Genomic DNA, 14,447 nt, shown 5'->3' with positions numbered 1-14,447 from the left:
ACAGTGTATAACCCCTTTTTTTTTTTTTTTTTTTCCTCCCCTTCACATTAAGATGTTTTAGCAAGGGCAAATAGGATACAAGGGCAGCCCTTTGAAAATGACGGTAAACAATTATTTTTGGCAATGTACTTCCATTCTAGATATCAAAGTGCCTTGTTCTGTCATTAGGTATGTTGCCCAGAGCTTGAGGCTTATTAAACTTGTGATGGAAAGTCAGTCCAAACTTGCAGTATGATGACAATTAATTTGTTCATTATTTCATTAATGTTAGTTTCTGACACAAGATTGTGTTCTGGAGGATCTTGAATGTTCTGAAGGTTAATTACTCCAATGCAGATGGAAACTTTGGGGCTAGGTTTTTCCATTCTCCTATGCTAAGAAGAACAGATTTATTTTAATAAAGGATTTTTTTAAACTAGTCCAAAGACAGGGAATTTAAGAAATATGGGTATGAGTTTCACATCCTTAACTCTGCAACGTTTAAGTGAATTATGCCAAGTGAAAGTCTAGATATCAGGCTTCTTGCTTATACTTCAGTGTTTTAGTGTGGGACAGGGAAGCTATTTAAACTTCCAAGGTAACTTCTTACCAGCTGAAACCTTCTTGTACATTCTTGCTTTTTCAGAAAGCAGTGTTTCCATATTAACATTAAAATAGTAGAGGGTGGGAGGGACTTCAAAAAGGGAAGCAAAGGGAACATCCAAGGAGTATTAAAGCATTGCCCATTAAAGAAATTACTTTCAGGGTCTGAAGAGAGTAGATGGCTAAGAGAACAATCCTGCATGATAGGATACTGTATTTACTTGCATACCATGCACACCGTTCCCCCAAAATCAGCCATCCAAAATTGGACTGCATATTTTAAGAAGCAGATTTCTGTGTTGGAATGGAGACATGGCTGTGCTTCAATGGGTACGTGGCCCCGTGCTGCCTTCCCCTCCCTTCCTGGTTGTGTGGAGGAGGGGCTGAGTCTGCTGCTTAAGTCGGTCACTCTTTCCTCCACAGCTTAAGCATCAACTCCATTTCAGCCACTGGTGATTTGTCAAAAGCTGCTACCGGTTTGGTAGTGGTTGACAGAGCTAAAGCTTGAGCCTTCAGAGCTTGATGCTGCTGCTCTGAAGATGTATGAGAGTGTATGATGCTGAAGAATAGATTGTATCCCTTCTCAATGAAACCTTATTTAGCCATGACTTGGGGGAATGCAGGGGAATGGGACAAGGTGCATGCCTCATTTGGGAGCATGTGGTATGCAAGAAAATAGCATTTAGGGAACTAGTTTCTGTGTAATTTTACCTTTTTTTAAAAGACCCCCTTTATTCAAGATTCTTACGTCTGGAAATTAGCTGGATGGTGTCCCAGAAGACAACACACATTCAGCAGTGGCAGAAAGACATGGATGACAAGTCTACTGCCACTAATGTGGAGATGTATAGTCCTTCTTAGTGTGTAGCCAAAACTAAGAATTTTTGACCACTTCAAATAAGGAGCATCCTAAATGAAACTGCGCTAGTCTGTCTAGTTTTAGAAACGTATTTTTGGGATTGGAGTGGGGTCTTCTCCCCTCCCCCCAGTTATGCAGCAATACTTTTCCTTGTCAGTGTGTGAAGCAACGAGTTTATCTACTTGCATATATTAAGTAGAGACAGTCCTGGTCAATGTAAGTCCCTCTGTCATGGAGTAAGCTTCATTTTTGCCCTCTTGGCTTGAGGCTGATCAGTTTATATTAAAATGTAATAGGCAGGTGAGACTATCTTATTTGATGTTACCCATAAAATTGATGTCAAATGAAATGCTAAGTTGAAGGAGTTTTCTGTTATGTTTAGTGAGTGCTGGTAGAACTCCAGAGAACTTTAAACAATGAAAGTAGGGAAAATAGTTTCACAAGGATGGGAGTGTAGGTATGGAAAAATGTTCACTGAACAAGAGTCATTTTCATGTCAAATTCGTTCTTGCCATCTCTTTGATAGGAATACTGGAGAAGTCTTAATGTTATCATTTTGTTGCAGAGGCTGGCATGTATTTTAACTGTTTCGTTTTAGACTGAGGAGCTGGACTGAACATGGAGCGAGTCTTTTAAAGCTGATGGGCGAAGTTAAACCTACGTGAATTCTACTTACCCTGTACAGAATCATTCTTCATTGTATTATATTATACCTTTTAATCGTAACTACAAGTCTTTCTGGTGCGTAAATCTGTAAGTCATAGAGTTCACAAGCAAGGTGACCTCTACCTGTAGAACTCTATGCTCCTTGAACTCAAAGTATTGAAAAGAAAGCTCTTGAGTTTGGGTCTTTCAGCTGATGAGCAGGCCATAGTCTTGGATTTAGACCATCAGCTTTGACCATCTGCAAGAGAATTGTGAATGAAACATCTTAAGCAACAGTAGCCCATGTGTTAGAATATGTATTCTTTTTCAGTTTTGAGTTCTGCCATAATTCTTCAGGTGCTTCTAGAGGTACTTGGAAGAAAGACACTGATCTATCTTACTTGACATTATGAGTCACAGGAAAGGAATATTTGAACCTTACCAACCATTTACCTTACTGGCAGGCCATTTGTATATCAAGCCAATAAACTGCAGAGTGACTAAGTTTAACTGCAAGAATTTTTTTTTTACGGACAAGTTTTTGGTGATTAGTAATGTGGAATTTTCTGTTCTCTGTATCTGTACATGTTTGGAAAACTACCTGGACAGAACCAATCTTTAAGCTAATGAACTAGTTGGTAGCATGGGCAACTCCTTGCTCTTGTTGCTTATATTTTTTTCCTGCATAATTGATATTTTTTTTCTGCATAATTGATAAAAATCTGGTGTAGCTGTTGTGATAGTTGTCTGAACTTTTCATGATCCTATTTTAAAGACCTGAAAAGATGCAACTGATTCATGTACAAAAATAATTTATCAGATAGCCCTTTGAAAATAGCCAGCTTACGTATTAGTTGCTATCTAAATGGACCCCTTTCATTCATTAACTGTATGTAAATGGTCTTAGTGAGACTGCCCAGAGAAGAGATACAAGAATGGTTTGAGGATTGGAAAATCTGCATTATAGTGAAGGTCAAACTGTTTAGTTTATCCAAGAAAATGTTAAGTGGTGACTTTGTTATAACCTCAAAGCCCTGAAATAGGATGAGATGACATAGTATACTGGTTTTTAACCTTGTAGTAAAAAGGCATCCGGTTTTTAGTGTTTGGGAGTCAGACGGGCTAGAAATAAGTTTGATGATCAATGAATAATTGATTTTTGGAAGTGATGGAAATTCTGCACTTGTAATCTTTAAGTCAGGGCGTGGTGTTTTCTATAAGGTTTGCTTTAGCTCAGATAGAACTTAATGGTTTGATTGAAGAAAAAATATTGGGTGGGATTCTGTGGTCAAAATAGAGATTTAGACTCGATACATATACTAGTTATATTTGACCTGGAAGAGCACATGTCAGGCTTTGATAGCATGGTCCTCAATTACTTTGTGGCTGCAAAGAAATCATTACCTGTTACCTAAAGAGGTCTAGGAAGTTGTTTAACTGCAAAAGTACAGCAGAAGTAATGAATTTGGGCAGGGGCCTTCAGTCTTCTCTGAGAGGCCTTCCTCTCTGGGGTACTGGTGGGTGTCTGTCCTTGAGATGATTTGTACTCTTCTTGCATGGAAGGATTATGCTGCTGGGCCAGGGGTATGCATTTGTGCACTAGAGTTTTATTATGCTTCTAATCAGGTGAAGAAATTTGATTAAGGAAGAAGGATTTTCAGGACCACATCTTTTTGATCCCTAAATCTCAGTAATCTGAAGTGGCCTAAAGTAGGGGTTGGCAATGTTTTCTGGCAGCAGGCTGGAATGACCTAGCTCTGGTTGTAGGTGGGCTGACTCTCCCTAAGACCCATTCACCACCACCTTTTTCTCTCTGACACCACTTCTGTGCTACCCAGCTATGGTGCAGACCAAACCCAATGCCATTGAAGCTCTGCTCTTCAGGTTGCCAGCCCATGGCCTAAGGCACAGGGTGGATTTAATTTAAAACAAATTGATTTTATATCATGATTGAAATCACTGGTCAGGAAGCCTTGATTTACTCGTTGTTTTCTATAAAAAGTGCATTCTTGTTGTTTGATATCCTTTATTCATTTAACTTTTTGAAACTGTGTACTTTTAGAGAAAGGCAAGGGCTTGACTGCGTGTACACAAACTTGCAGAGAGACAATAGGGTTGATAGGTGGGTAATCAGGTCTGTTAACTCTCTCATCTCCATACACTGCTGTTAACAAGGATGTTATTTCTGGAGATGACAAACTCTCCCTATGCCTGAAGAAGGGCATTTGTTCCTGAAAGCTTGGAAAGAACATTTTTTCCAACTATATAGCTGGTCCAATAAAAAACATCACATCTACCCAAAGAACCTTGTCTGCCTGTAATCTCTGGAGACACAAATCTAGACCAGTGGTCTCCAAAGTAGGGTGTACGCACCCCAGGGAGTACACAAGACGATCCATTGGGGTGTGGGAAGAAAATATTAGAACTTCTATTTATATTTATTTTTATATAAAAAATAAGGAAATTAAGCTTTACTGATATTTAATATATGGATTGACACTGGCACCCTCACTCGGTCCGCATGTCAGACGGTCATGTGTCACGTACAGTATGCGAGGTAGTACATGTATATAATTTATAAATAAATAAATATACATATACTGGGGGTGCGTGCTCAAAAATTTTTTACTGATAGGGGTGCGCGATCAAAAAAGTTTGGAGACCACTGGTCTAGACTGAGCACTGAATCCCATTGGGTAGAGTGGTTTTCTTTAATCTTTACTAATGTATAGAGCAGCCTTTGGGAACTCCGTAAGTTTGGGCCCCTAATATAGTCCATGGCCTGTTGTGACACATTTATAAAACTTCTAGAAAGGTTCCGTGAATATGTTGTCTCAAACAGTATATAATTAGAAGTTTATAATCCCTATTCCATGATCATATCTTTGAGCTTTAACATATCTTAACATATATATAGTTTTAATTTTACTTTTTTTAAAAAGCATCTTAACAAAAAATAAAAAATATGATTAAATCCAGAAAATCTGATTTTAAATAAAAATCAGATATTTTTAATTGAAAGACATAGTTGATTTTTATTCGCCCTACTAAGGCATTATGTGATCATCTAACTTCTTTCTTGCTTTTGCTGACTTGGTCACAAGAAAGATAATACTTTTCTGCTAACAGTCCCTGCTTAGAAACCCAAAAGAATATCCTGTGTGATGGCTGAAAGGGAGCATAGAGATGTGACTTCCTAAGTTCTGGAGATCTGATGGGATCCTGGAGCCAAGTGTTGAGATGCTTATTTTGAGTTTTGATTTTGAATAACTTATTGTGCTTCCTTATTTCTAAAATAGCATGAAGCCACTAGGCCAGTGGGTAATATGTTGCCTCTGTGTACCTATAACATTCCTTGTAGCTACAAGAAATTAAAGTTAAAACAAAATTGAGGTTGATGGAAAGAACAGAGTATGATGCACTAATTGCATTACCAGCTCAATATGTTTGTGCTTAGGCAAGCAAAACTTGGAATCCAGTGCAGTAGACTATTTAATTACCAAGTAGAAAGTAAACTAAAATGCTGCTATTTTCCTTGGGAGTGATGAGCACTGTAGGAAGACTTCTGATAGATACTATATGATTTTTTCATTAGGATCACCAAAAGAAAAAGAAGGAAAGGGAGGGAGGAAACTGCAGACTTTAAATCATCTGAGCACTTGGAGAAAGGAAGGGACCTGAAACTAGCTGGGTTCATTTTAGCTACATGTCCTTCCTCCTGGCTTCTAGAACAATATTGGAAGAATAAAGATCTTTTGCCCTTAATATAAGTGGTGCATATTTTCTTACTTTTTTCCTAGATTCTTCCTGGTCTGCAAAACTGAAGGCAAATCCATATTGATATTAGAAAAAATATATAAAAGGCGTTCATCTTATTCAGAAGCTCAGACTTTTCCAACCTTTTTTCTCTTTAGCAGCCTAACAAGAAAGTTTCGTTTTAATAAAATCAAGCAGGAATCATGTTTATATTAGTCAGTCTTTTTGGTTGAATAGAGTTTTCTCTAATAATCATATAGTCGGTATTCCTCATCTTTCCTATTCTTTTAAGTTTTTCTTACTCTGACTTCAGTAGTCTGTCTCCAGCAGCTGGAGGGTTTTACTCATAGGGGAGACTTTTCTGACTGTGTAAATACCAGATATTACTTTCACAGAGGATAATCATGCTTCCAGACCAGTGGATAGCTAAGTTGTAGCAGGGCTTTCTTTAACTTGTAGGAAGTGCTTCAGAGAAAAGAGGTGACAGGGGAAGAGTATCCACCCACTCATGATCCTTACTTCAAAAAGTAGTGACCCCTTCTAGGATTCTGTATCTTGCTTTTCTCTTGCCAATCAGCTGGCCAGTTTAGGAACCAGTTATTTCAGCACCTATAGAAGAATCGAGCTCTTCTGTGCTTAATGTGTGTGTAAGCGATGCCTGTTTTTGTGCTTGTTCCTAGATTTCTCTGACTTGTTCTCAAGTATCAATATAGTTTTTAATAGGTACAGGAGGGATGGGGGATGGGATGGTTTGGGAGTTTGTGTCAATTTTTTTCCATTTATGGAATCTGTTAGGAAGGAAGGTGAAAGGAAAAGGACTGTACAGCTTTTGTGCATGGTCTCTGGATGTAAAGCTATTTGAAAAACAAAATGCCAAGATCTAGACGAGGTAAGAACATCTAGAGGTTACAGCCCCAATGAATGCAACCTATTTTGATTCATAAGTGCTGAAATAGTCAGTGCAAATCTATCTTCGTAGAAAAAGAGCTGACTAGACCAGCAGCTGGAAGCCTTGAACAAGCTGCAGGTCAGAACAACTTGGCTTTGGTTCTACGCAGACTCAGTGGCTTTGGCATGTCAGCAGGGAGGGACTTTGCCTGTGCTGGGGCTTGGGATTTGTGCCTGTGTTGCTGCCACTTTTCCCAGCCCCCACTTCCTGGCTGTAGCACTCGTACAACTTCCAGCCTGTGGGGAGCTGCACTAGGGCTGTGCAGCTAAGAAGCTGCATCCTTGCTGTTGTTCGTTCTCCCTGCTCCCTCCCACTGCCTCGTAGCTGCCATGTGGCTCTGCACTAACTAAAAGCTGTGCCTGCTCCAGGGCCAGGGAGTGGGGACCTGGGGGAAGGGGCAGCAGTGTGGCACAGCTTCCATTTGCCCAGCTGTGGCACAGCTCCTTGCTATCTGGCCCCAGTATGGGCACAGGCAAAGTCTTCCATCTCTGCAGGCTGGATCTATTGGCTCCACTAGCCTTTGCTTATCCCTGAACTAGACAGAGGTGAATCTAATATTTTTCATTTCTTAGTACAGAGGAGTTCTGTATAGCTCTGATGGCCCTCAGATGACCAAGGAAAACTGAGCTTGAAAAATTAACCATGTTACCAGCCAGTCTGGTGGGCAATGTCTACCTCTTGTGTTCCAGATTCAGGTGAAGGAGCATCTCTGAAAGCCTGCTTATATTTGTCTTTTTTTTGTTATTTTGTGTAGGTGATTTTGTTCTTAGATCTCTTTATGCTTGTAAAATTGAGCTTCTTGTACATGGATTCACTCTCTTAATTAAATCTTGTGTCAGTGGTTTTGGGGTGGTAAAGGAACAGAGTTGGTAAATTATTTTCTTCATATGTGCGTGCTGTAATGTGGGCACAGTGGAGCACATTCCCTTATACTTTTTTTGTCCGGTTTTATTCTTTCAAATGTTGATCATAGGAAAAACTTCCTAAGTTTGACGGTTGGACAGTTGTGTAGCAGCAATCTCATCCCAGATTATAGAACTCGACTCTGAGTTTACTACATAAAGATATACATTTATAAGCAGACATTAAAATGTTAGATGCTACAGCTTTGCTGACTACCGAGCCTTTTTTAAGTAGCCAGATCTCTTTCTGTGTCTAGAGTCTGTCTTATCATGACATTCTCTAGCAAATTCCTGGTTCTTTGTGGAGAAGCACAGCCCTGACTCTGCCTCACTTTGCCCACTTCTGATATACAACATTGATAATTGGGCCAGCCCAGGAAGATCTCCTGCATCACCTCTATCTTTCTGATAAGAGGGGAGAGGAAGGAACTGGGAGTAGCAGGAGAATATATGCTTTCTTCCTTTTGCTCCCCTCTGTTTCTCTTATCTTCTTTCTCTCCATTGCAGTATGTGATGCACCAGAAAAAGTGAAGAAGGGCGTCTTACTGCAGCCTGCAACTTTTGTGGGGGAGGGGGGTGCTAGATATAGGGGAGAGTTGATGCAGGAAGAAGCTTAGCAGATCCTGACTTGCAGGTCAGAAGGCAGGTAGTTGTGGAGGTAAGAGCTGTGTAACAGGGGCTGAAATCCCCATTTTCAGTTGATTTGGAGGGTGGACGGCACTGTTTCTTTCTTATTTGTACATAAAGGCTATGCACAGAGAGTGTGAAAATCAAAAAACAAACCAAAAGTGCCATTAAATATTTTTGTTTAAAAAAAAAAAAAAAAACCGCACACAATCCTGGAGCCATTCATGACATGAAGAGGAGGTCAGGGGGAGAGGGATATACATCTGACTCATGGGTTTTGAACTTGTGGGACTGGCAGTACTTTGTCTGGTATAGTGCTGGTTTGTGTTTGATGGACTGTATTGTCTCGGCCTCTTGTTGGCTCAGACCCAGTGAATTCTTCAGGTTTTTCAGATGTCTGTTTGGCTAGGTACCTGTCGAAACGTACATCCATCCTGCTGGATCAGTATATTCATTTTGCTAGTAGTCTGGAAAACAACATTTTGGACAGCGGTTTAGGCCTCATGGAGTAATTATTATCATGCCATAGATATTTGGGGCATGATTTGGAAATTTACCTGATCGTAATAATCTTGAAATCGCATATTTGGGGTTTAATAAATCAGTTCAAATGCCTTTTAAATAACATAGTTTGCGGTTTATTTCAGAAAGATGAACTACTGGTGTTTAGCTCCCATTTTTTTTGTGCTTTAGGATTACATTTAGCAGCAAATGTACTCTGTAGCATGCCTATGTGTTTGGCTTTTAAACTTGTTTTCACTATATTTGAATAACTTTTTTTTTAAAAAAAAGCAATCTTATTCTAGCTTCCACACACACACTACTGTACCAGTAGTACTGTGATGACAGAGGGTGTGCAGCCACCTCTTAGCCAGGTGTGGAACCTAAAATAAGTGTCACTGTTTTCTTTCCTTTCTTTTTCTTAGGTAGAGAGGTTGATATTAAAACCAAACACATAGGCATAATCAGGAGGACACTTCTTAACAGAATACCCTACTTCAAAGGTACGTAAGAATTGGGGCACCTGCTGAATGAATTAGCTTGAGTTCTATTTAAATTATTGTATGCTCTTGGCTCTCCTTAAATAGGACCTGGAAGTAGGCACCTGTTCAAGTCTACACTAGCAGTATCTTTTATTTACTAACTTTAAAACTAATATTTAAATCCATTCATATAGGGGAAAATAGCATCTGTGTTAAACTCGAAGCAAAACAAAAACTAATTGTAAGAGCCTAATTTCAAAAGGGTGGTGGTGCTTTTTGATTTTTCATCCTCGGATTCAACTCCACTGAGCTTGGTGGATTAAAAAAAATATTCTTATTTGTTGATAATAGTTAACTATATGTAAGGTTAGATTATAGTTAACACAATTTTCCACATGCATTTGCACATACCAGGATGGAGAATGTGTTCTTGGACTCCTTTGGACACTTTGTAAAATAAGTAGCAGTGTATCTGGTTTGTTAATCAGTGTAAAAATTTCAGTTTATTCTGTTTCCTCCCACCTTCACTTCTCCCACAGTGTCATTGTGCTGTTGTCCAAGATGCATAAGTTGGACAACAGTTAGACCTCACCCTCCCCATTATTCTGTACTAAAGACCTTCATCATTGCTGTTCCTCCTTTAGTGTACCTCTTCTGCAAATTCTTTCCTCCAAAGAAGCACATAGTATGGATGTACATGTGTGCATACAAAATAATATGTATACTGCTTTATCTGATCTGGCGTCTTGTAATAGTCTGGTGTATTGAATAATAACTTACCTTGTAGGTTTGTTGTCTTGTGGTTTTTTTTAGAATAAAGATATGCAGTAGTCTGAATAAACTAAGTTCCTATTCAGAAGTATGAAGTGTTTTTAAGTACAGCTTGAACGTTTGGAAAAATTATTTCATTCTATAAATTTACTTTTAACAGGAAATGTATGAGGTTGCCAAGAAGCTTTGCTCCTTTTGTGAAGGTCTTGTCCATGATGAACATCTTCAGCATCAAGGCTGGGCTGCCATAATGGCCAATTTGGAAGACTGCACACATTCTTACCAAAAGCTGCTTTTCAAGTTTGAAAATGTATACTCAAGCTACCTGCAATCTATAGATGATATTAAGCTGAAACTCACACAGTAGGTTTGACTTTAAGCTCTTCATTACAGTCATAGTTGCTTATCCTTTACACCTTTTTTACCTCTACAGTTGTTCTGACCAATCCAATAGACATTCTGATTTCTCAAACCCTTTTTTGTTTTGTTGTAATTCATGTTATATTAAATGTTTTGTCATAAATGCTGTAGGTTAAATATTCCAAGCTGGGCATGTTTGTAGTAATTGAAGATGCTGCACAATGTTTTAGTGATGTAATTTTAAACATCTCTCAATTGAAATGGGAAGATTTAGATGAAGAAAATCTATAGAGAATGGAGAGTCCAGCCAGTCAAATAAGAAGAAAAAAATTTGTTAATCATCCTGGCATCATTTATTAAAAATCTAAAGCTATAAGATTTAATATTAACTAGCAGTACTACATTCATCATTATTATCTTGTCCTTAACTTTATATCTTATATATCATTTTGCTTTTTTGATGCCAGTGACTTTTCTGGGTTTTTATTTTTAAGCTTGGGGACGGCTGTTTCTGTCATGGCCAAGATCCCGCTGCTGGAGTGCCTAACCAGACATAGTTACAGAGAATGTTTAGGAAGACTGGAATCTTCTACTGACCACAGAGGGGAAGACAGTGAAGGAACTGAGGATGGAAAGTCTGCGGAACTAGTTCTTTTTTCTGATATTCCTAGAACGAACATTAAATCAGTGGTAGCCTCATTTTGCAGGTCAGTGGAGCATTCAGCCCTGGACAGCGCAGCTCCTGAAAATATCACAGACAATAAAGAATCCAGTCAAAACAGTACTATTCAGGACAATGAAACTTCATTGGAACTGAAGGAGAATGATCAACCTTCCTTCAATGTCTCTCTGTTAGACTGGATAAATGTTCAGGATAGGCCTAATGATGTGGAATCACTGGTCAGGAAATGTTTTGATTCTATGAGCAGGGTAAGTTCACACGTGAAAAAATAAACTGTTTATCAAGGTAAGTAAATTGGAAATGTGCTACGCAAATTTTATTTAGCTTCCACATGCCAGTGTTTATTAAAGTTAACAATAAAGTGACTTTAACTGCTTAATTACTTTCAGTTCCGGTAGTTATCTTCATGTGGAACAAAGAAGGAAGAAAAAAAATTTGCAGGTTTGCTAGATAGAAAGAAAAGTGAGCTCACATTGTGAACTCACAGGACATGGTCTATATTTGTGTGTGTGTATGTATTTGGAGATGTTGCAGCATACTTATTACTGTGTGTGTCTGTGTGTCTGTGTGTGTGTGTGTGTGTGTCTGTGTGTGTGTGTGTTTAACATTTTTTTTTTTTAAATTTAACGTCCAATAGCTAAGGTAAAAAAGCCTTTCTTTGTGTTGCCTTTATGGAAACAAGTGTATCAGACCTCTTGCCTATTATGAAGACATCAAAAGACCCTTAACCAGTACATTGTACCAAGCCTGTGTGGTAACTGCTAGTTCTTGTACTAGCATTGTTGTATACATTTTCCTGGTGTTTTACTCCCCAGATGCACGTATAGGAATGGTGGGCAAAATACAGCTTGTGGGCTGGATCTGGCCTGCAGGCGGGCAGCCGCTGTTTGATTATATTTGGCCTGCAGCATTCCATGTGTGGCTAAGCACCCCCCTGCTACTGACCAAGGCAGCCTGTGATCCTACCCACCTCAGCATCAGCCAGCGCACACAGATCCCGAGTGGGGCTGCTCTGTGTGGCTGCAGCTGCACCGGTACTGTTCAACTCCCCCTGCTTCCTGTGGCGGCTCCTCCTTCTGCCTCTGCTGTGCCATTCCAGCACGTAGTGCAGAGAAGCAGCGGCAGTAGTGGGGATGCATGCCAGATGCCCAACCAGACAGGGAGGAAGCTGCAGCCAGGTGGCTTCTGCCTTGGCGCATGGGGCTTGAGCTCCTGGCTGCCTTCCAATACCTCAGCTGCCTGCAAGTGGCTGCTTATCGTGCCTGCCAGGTGGAGTGTGGGTAGAAAGTGGCTGGGAGCTGGAGCTCCACACACTGGGGCAGGAGTGGCTTGGCTGCAGCTTTCCCCCTGCCAGGCTGGGTGTGTGGTACCTGGCATGTGTCCCCACAGCTTCTGCACTCTACCTGCTGCCCAGAGTGGCACAACAGGGGCAGGAGGAGGAGTAGTCACTGGTGGTATGGAGAGCCAGGCAGCTACGGCTGCACTGGAAGCAGCCCCGCTGGGTCTCTGTGTGCTGTGGCTTAGGCTCAGGTGGGTGGGAGCACAGTGCAGGCTGCCCAGGGTGGAAGTAGGTGGGGCTTGGCCCCATGTAGAACACTATGGGGGCAGCCAGGCCAAATGGAGGGTGACTACACCTGCACCATACCACCCCACCTGAGCGAGCTCTGTTGCACACCTCCTTCCTCCCTCTCCGATGCTTGGCTGGCTCCTAGGACCTGGCATGAGGCAGTCTTTCTCTCTCTTCCTCTTCTTCCCCCTCCCACTGCACCTTCCTTACCTACCACACACCACCCGATTTGCATGCGTCTCTCTCTCTCTCTCACACTCACACGGGATTAGGACTAGTTTGGGCTGCTATGCAATTGCCTCTATATATACTACTCAAATAAAATCAGGACAGGAACTATTTTTTGAAGCCCAGCCGCTGGGAAGAGGCTGTGGCAAGCCCTGGCCCTGAACATGCAGCAGGCAGTTTGCCCTTACCTCGTGCACAAATTTGTGCGGGGGGGGGTGGAACACATGTCCTACATGCGTCCTTCAGGAGTATGTGCAGTGGCAGGAGCCTCTCCCCCATGCCTACTGGATGAGTGACCTGCCCCTGCCTCAGCTCCAGCCCCACTCCCTCCCTCACGCCCCTTCCCCCCAACAGACTTACCAGCCAGACGCTGCTCTCCAAGTTGCTGGGCTGCATATCAGCAATCAGATCAGTATCGGCTGATATGGCTGGTCAATAATTAGCCATTGGTATCAGCCAAAAAAATCTTTATCAATGCACCCGTAGTATTGAAAACTGATTTGACTTTTTTTAAAGAACTCAGTGCTTTTTTTTTTTTTTTTGTCCAACATTTGCCATATTAATCTGCTGGCTTTTATTTGGTGATACTTTATTCATGTTCCTTCAGTGACAGATTGAAATGATGGTGCAGCAGTTCAGTTTCCATTTAGGAAATAACATTTCCTTATTATATACCAGTATTAACAGGGATGTGAATGAAACACCTGAAATAGATTGCCACATAGGCAGTGGGAATTAAAAATCTGCTATTTTAATTAAAAGTATTGATATTCCAGATGATAAGCAAACAAAAGTTTTACTACTATAAGCATTATTAAAAAGTAACCTTTGAACTGTGGACCAGCTTCTATTAACATATGCTCATATATTATTCTGTGAAGTTTTTTTTGTTTATTTTGGTTGTTTCCCTTTTGATTTAGCCATAAGACTAAAGCTTTTGTCTTTAACTGTTTAATGGTAGATGTTACTATGGCCATGTACAGGTATTCAAATGAGGAGAGCACTTTACAAATGTTAGAGGGGCTGAGCAGTGGTTTGTGCTCAGGTGGCTTGTGCTGCCAACAGCATACACCCAGGGCCTCTGTGCATGCATCCCAGCTCCCCTTGCTTCTAGAGCTTGCCCAGCCAACTGTGCAGGGCAGCATTGATTGGCTACCCCTGAGGACCCAACCTACCAGCACTCTCAATCTCCTTTCCCTCTTGGCTGTGAGGCTGAGAGGGGGACCCAGGGCATGTTTCCTTTTCTTAGTTGCAGGCATGTCAATTTCTAGGTTTGGGTTTTCATCTCATGGGTCTTAAACAGAGAACACAGCTGTTTTTGCACCCTGTGTCTCCCTGTAGGCCTGGAACACATTATGGGATTTGTGAAAGGGGCTGAGCTTCCTGTTTCTGAGGGGATGGCAGGGGCGGTGGTGTTCTGTGCTCGCCTAGACCCCTGGAGTTAATCCCAAGTCACAGGCAGTTTTCCTGGAACTGTCAGGGAGGGGGCCGGGCAAGAGCAGTGGATGCTGTAGGATGGTGCTACAACTTCTCTTG

At 40.9% G+C, this 14,447-nt stretch overlaps 1 protein-coding gene across 5 annotated transcripts in view; it reads left to right on the top strand.

The window, feature by feature from the left end:
- The window catches only part of RB1CC1 (RB1 inducible coiled-coil 1), a 136,178-nt gene that overhangs the window by 32,551 nt on the left and 89,180 nt on the right, over positions 1–14,447 (top strand). For 4 of the 5 annotated variants that reach the window (XM_019527222.1, XM_019527213.1, XM_019527205.1 and 1 more), the window contains 2 exons: positions 10,235–10,437; positions 10,929–11,364. In XM_019527222.1, the coding sequence (XP_019382767.1) occupies positions 10,235–10,437; positions 10,929–11,364 (639 nt within the window). Of the gene's footprint in view, positions 1–9,246; positions 9,325–10,234; positions 10,438–10,928; positions 11,365–14,447 lie in introns of those variants that run through there. The other variant, XM_019527239.1, reaches the window with a different exon arrangement.

The sequence above is a fragment of the Gavialis gangeticus genome, unplaced genomic scaffold (genome assembly GCF_001723915.1).
Source record: "Gavialis gangeticus isolate Ggan-Ray unplaced genomic scaffold, GavGan_comp1, whole genome shotgun sequence".
In the NCBI taxonomy this organism is placed as follows: Eukaryota; Metazoa; Chordata; order Crocodylia; family Gavialidae; genus Gavialis; species Gavialis gangeticus.
The sequence above is the reverse complement of the archived record's forward strand: the minus strand, read 5'-3'. Positions and strand labels throughout refer to the sequence as shown.